Source organism: Mesoplodon mirus (genome assembly GCF_964341445.2).
Source record: "Mesoplodon mirus genome assembly, chromosome: X".
Taxonomy (NCBI): Eukaryota; Metazoa; Chordata; class Mammalia; order Artiodactyla; family Ziphiidae; genus Mesoplodon; species Mesoplodon mirus.
In genome coordinates, this window is record NC_138981.1 from 93,853,249 (window position 1) to 93,859,248 (window position 6,000).

General features: G+C 37.2%; 1 protein-coding gene across 1 annotated transcript in view; it reads left to right on the top strand.

Moving 5' to 3' along the window:
* The window catches only part of COL4A5 (collagen type IV alpha 5 chain), a gene marked incomplete at its 3' end in the record, with an annotated part of 264,450 nt that extends 263,884 nt beyond the window's left edge, over positions 1-566 (top strand). Inside the window, exon 51 of the mRNA XM_082610613.1 lies at positions 485-566. Coding sequence (XP_082466739.1) covers positions 485-566 — 82 coding nt within the window. The remainder of the gene's footprint in view (positions 1-484) is intronic.
* Between the last annotated feature and the right edge of the window lie 5,434 nt (positions 567-6,000).

The window sequence follows — 6,000 nt, forward strand, 5'->3', positions numbered from 1 at the left end:
TCAAGGCTCTCATCCAAGTGTTTGAATGAGTAAGATCACATATGATACATGGACCTCAGGATACTTTATCCTACTGGAATTTTTTTTTCAATTTCAATTTATTTTTATATGTTGCTTCTTTTGTTATCATTAATATTTTTCTTATGTATTATCTTTATGTAATTGTTATGTGTTATGTATTGTCATTTATTCATCATTAATTTCCCAGATCCCTCTCATTCTAGGACTATTAAAAAATGTATAAGAGAAAGAGAGGGAGAGACAAATAGACAAGGGTAATGGCGGCAGGGAGGAGCGTCACAAAAATACCTATGACCACTAATGACTCTTAGGCTATAGCAGTCATTGCGTTAGATTGCATTGCTCAAAAGTTAACCAGTAAGTCATCAGAAGAGCTACTGAAACACAAAGAGAATGTTTACATATGAATTTGAACCAAATACCAGAAAAGGCTAATCTGATAATCTTGCTTCTTATTTCCCAGCAAACCTCAGTCAGAAACGCTGAAAGCAGGAGACTTGAGGACACGTATTAGTCGATGTCAAGTGTGCATGAAGAGGACATAACATTTTGAAGAATTCCTTGTGTGTTTTTAAATGTGATACATATATATATATATATGTGTATATATATATATATATATATATATATATATATATATATATATATTCCCAGGATGCAATGTCTCACTCTCCCCAACTTTACCACTGCTGCCACCAATGGTGCTACTATATATGACCAGGAGAACATGCTGACTAGTAATCATGAAGATTCAAATGTACCTCAGCAATGTGCCAGAGCAAGGTCTCTATTATTTTTCTACGAACAAAATAAGGAAATGAATTTACTTTTTGGGTCCAGAATGACTTTCCCCAAGGATTATAAGATGAAGATTATATATTTTGCCCAGTAACTAAAATGGCACGTTAAAAATTCAATTAAGAGAAGAATCACACTGAGTAAAATAAAAGACTGCAGTTTGGGGGAAGAATTATTTTTCATGGTGCTACTAATCCTACTGTATCCCAGTTTTTTAATATAAAAGTGTTAAGCTTATTTTGCTCTGTAAGTACAGAATGTGTATATTGTGTAAACAGCCTTTTAGCTCAAAATGTTGAGTCATTTAGATGTGACCTGACATGAATCACTCTTTACAGAAAACTTAGGAAAACCTAGAATACAAACAGCAAGAGTTTATATCCATGTTTATCAAAGTGAGAGAATTTATATTCTCGTATCAAGTTATTACCAAGAGTGAATATAACTTGAGTTTTATCCCCTAAGTTCTTATTTGACTAAAAAAATAGGTCATTTTTAGTCACTTTAATCAGAATTTTAAATGTACATGTTACATACCAAATTATAATATTTAATGAAGTAATTTCTCTTTTGCTATATTCTCCAAGACACTTTTAACACTAGATGCCCCCAGCTTTGATGTTTCTTACATCTTGTTTTTGCTCATCCCTGACTGGGCAAAGTTCTCCCAAATAATTTTGAGAAACAAAAATGTATTTAAAAAATGACAATTCTTTTCCCTGTGCTTTTTATGTAAGAATTATTCTCCTGTGGGCTGTGCTTGTACAAGAACTGGGAAGACAATACTTAGTCTTCTCTCTTCAATTACAAAGCCAATTGATGTTTCTTACTTTTTTATTTTAAACATTTTATTATAAATAGTCATAAGAATACCTTATTTCCCTAGCTGTCATCTTCTCACTTAATGTTTTTTAACTCACCAATATCAATTTAATTAAAGATTTCATATGTTGTAAGGATGGTTTGTTGTGTATCTCTTCAGCCTATGTGTAAAAATCTGCTCATTTACAGATAGACTACACATCTGAACATCAACAGGTAGTCTGCCTTCTCAGAGAATCATTTAGAGCAGTTCTAAAGCAAAAGGAGTTTCTGCAGACTTTGATCACTCTGATACCTGTTAGGAGACATAGTAATGTACTTTTTCCAATGAAGAAAACAACTCCTTGGAAAGTATTTTTGAGGTAATAAATTTATTAACAACATTGTGTTGATGGCTGAGAAAGGAAGCAGAACTACTTTCTATTTTGGGAAGAATTCATTAATAATGTTTAAAGCAGATTAGTGAGTTAATATTCCTAATGATTAAGAATGAACACATGTAGCTCTCTAAAATCGTTGAGGACTTGCCTCTATAATAAAGTGTGTATTATAGCTAAGATATGAAACAGCCAAATGATTTTGAGAATTTTAGACCCTAATGTGAACCCATGTAAAAACTAAAGCTTAGAGTCTATAGTGGTAAAATTTAGGTTCTAAATAATGGTAGATCATAGTGCTGATTGCTCATAATATTGTTGATTTCAAAGCTAGCCAATTGCAAATTCTAGCTTTATTTTCCCATGAGCTACACGCATGAAAAAACTAACAGGTAATTGTAAGTGAAAATGCCATATTACATCCCATACATTTTTCTATACGCTGTACACCTGAAGGTTGCTCCTTGAGTCACAGCTGCAAACACTGATTCCAGAGGTTTTGCTGTTTGTAGCTCTCCCTCTCATGTTTAGCTGGTTGAAAACCTTGGCTCAAAAAGAACCTCCTAATATTTTATATTTTAATAGTTGCATGTGCAGCTGGTCTTTGTATTTCTTAAATCCCATAACTATCCCCAGCCCTGCTTTGTTGTTTAAAGTACATGAACCCAGTCCATTCCAGGATCTTAATGTTGTTGACTCACCCTTGCCACTGAATATTCAAAGATTATTCTGATGTAACTGCTCTAGTAGTTACCTATAGTGAGTTTTGCAGTCAAATACAGTTAATGGTTTTCCCACATAGGCAGGCAATGAATGAACTGTTCTGCTTAATCAGATACAAATAGTTATTACATGTACCAACCAAATGAGATATGTGTGTGTGTGTGTGTGTATGCCACATTGCTATCACACTCATCATCTCCAACACTTCCAAAAGTGTTTTTACTGGACACCTTGTGATTATACAATGTCTTTTCTCACCTGGGCAAATTTGAAAAACACTTTCTATTTCTTATGGTGCCAGTGAGGTTCTTTGCCTCAGTTGGCATGTTTAATTGAAATCTCACTGGTCATGCCAAGTCATCAGAAGTTTATTCATATGTTAATCACAAGAGGGCACTATCGCCTATAAAAATAAATCAACATGGGAAAAAAATAAATGTCAGCATGTATTTGTTGAGCTCATTGTTGATGAGATTCCTTGTTTTAGCTTCATGTATTCTTTCATCCTCATAAAGATCAACAGCAAGTATTTTAAGAGGTGGCCCAGTTACCCAGTATCTGCATCCAAGATAAGGGACAGCTTTGCTGTCAAAGATTTTCTTAAGAGCCTGATTAAGAGTTGGCTCTGGTAGTAATTCCTGTGCCTCTCAACACAGAATCAAGTGTCCCTGCTCCCCTATGCAGCCACTTTTGTTTGGCCAGGATTTCAATTGGCTTCCTTAGCAGAGAAGCTCTGTTCTCAGACTGGACTGTAAAAACACCTTCATCCATAGGCAGCTCCAAGATAAATTGAATAATATTTTTAAATCATATGTCATTTCCATTTTACAGCAGTGGTTTCTAGAGTATATTCAGGATGTTTGGAAGGTTTTTATGGTAGAAGCGCTCATAAGTTGGGACATGGAAGGAAAAAGTTGAGCTAGGCCTGTCTCCCAAGTTCCATAACAACGAACGTTCATTAGATACTTATTAGCTGTAGGGCACCATAATAGATAGGAATCCAAAATCAACTCAACCAGAAAAATAGGTAGTCACTCTAATATATACTCCTAAGAATAGGTATGCTGTTACTACCAAATCTAATTCTAGGCTGGACTAGGACAGATCATGAGGCTTTTTGCCAGCAGTAGCTGTCTGGAGAAAGCTGGCTCACGAACCCATTCTCTAACACATGGGCAGGCTAAAATCACATTTATGTAACCGTTATTCTCTTTTTTTATGAGTAGACAGCATGTCCAACACCTGACCCCACAGGATGACGAATTGCTGATATCCTACCAATTCATGCCACATATCTTCTGTTTTCCAGACTCACATTGCATTCTTCACCCTGCTTTCTGTCCCCGAGGGTTACTGTGCCCTCTGGCTTCTGCTTGGGTTCAACCAATGAGATTCTCCAACAGGATAGCAGAGTGATGCGCAAGACTGAGATTAGGGTATTTATTTTTATGGGGCCTCTAGGGTCACCTCAGGTTGACTTGTACTCCTCAATTGAATGTCTCTGCTCCTCTCAAGATGACCTGTTCTTCTTAATTATCTCCCCCTCTGATTGTAGTAACCTCTTCTCATCCCTTCAGGTCTATGTTTATGATGACGAGCCTGCTGTTGCTGTGCTGCTCGCCCTGGATTCCTGCATTACCTTTTGTGGTTTCCCTACAGACTCCCTATATCTTTCTAATTAAACTCTCCTCAGACTATCCTAATATAAGTGTATTGTATGTTGTTGATAACCTGACGAATGAGCAACTGCTTCTTGTTTCCAAAATCTGTTGGAGGTGCTTTATTCTGCAGGTGGCACAATGAGGCTGAATTGATAAAACTGACATGCATGATTAGCATCTGCCACTTTGTACTGAGGGATAAGCCAACAGAAATGACTTAACATCACTTAATCTAAGTCCTAGTTTACCAAGCTTTATTGGAAGCTGTGTTCCAAGGTTCTTAGGGTGAAACGAGGCAAAATATATTTGTTAATCTTACATTATTTAACTTTTTTCAAATATTGTTTCACTGGATCTCTAAAGAATGCATCTTGACTTCCCCCAAGGTGGTCATTTGGCTTGCTTCATTCTACTCCGAATGAAGATTCTCAGTTGGCAGACTAGATGCTAAGCACTGGTAACTGATCCCTGAACCCTGAAAGCTCCAGAAAGAAAACTCCTAGTAGTACTACTTCCACCAGAGAAATCTGCCAAGTCAGGTGTACATACCTGTAGTTAGTTAAAAACCCCAAAGTATTACTAGGCCAAGAAATAGACAATTTAACTCACCTAAAACAAGTGGTGTTCTAACTTCAAGAGCCCCTGTGAAAGATGAGCCAGCAGAAATACTTCAGATCTGCTCCCCTGTGTTCATCAAGGGTACCAGAATGAATACTTAGACTGGGGATTATGGAAGATGCGATAGTCTCTAAAGCCAAAGGCAATCTGAGACTACTTGTAAATTTCAACCAGGGCCACATGGAGCCTGCCAAGAAGTGAAGATATTTTCATTTAAAGTGAAATAGTTTTCTGGTTGATTTCCTTGGGGCCAGTAAAGTGTTTGCTATTGCCAGTCTATCGCAAGCCAGAATGGTAAACCAGATGCCAGATTTTTGTGCCTTTCTCTGATGCAGTAATTTGACTCTTGCTTGGGCTGTAAGAAACACAATCACTGATGCCTCAGTAGCAAACTAGAGTAACACCTTACATTTATATAGTTCTCATTAAAATTTCATTCTTCAAACATTATTTCATCTCAACCTCAACAATGCTGATCTATTCAAACTGCATTTTACAGAAGCTGAAGCAGAAGCTGAGCCTAGAATGGTTAAGTGACTTTCTCAAGGTCATCGAACAAACCGCTAAGTTCTTTTTCACTCTGAATCTAATCATCACCATCTAGTCATGAAGATGCCTGTATCAAAAAATTCAGAATCCTATGTATTGGAGATTCCTGGCACTACAGGGCTCCCTGCCTCATGAGAAGTGATAAGTTGCATGTTTTGAAAATCTTGGTGCCTAGTTAACGATGAGTGATTTTTCCCAGCACCATTGCAGCACCTGAGACCCTTTAGAATTAGCCCTTGGACATAGGGGACTTACAGTAAACCCACGGTACCTCAGGATACTTTTGTCTGTCTGGTCCAAGTCTCTGCAGTGAAAGTAAATCTTGTGAGTCTGGCCTGGTGTCCGCCACACATGACCTTCCTTGGGGATCTTGAATCCAGATGAGCGCCTGGAATTTGAATGCTCTGATCTGCAAACACTCGAGTGCTACT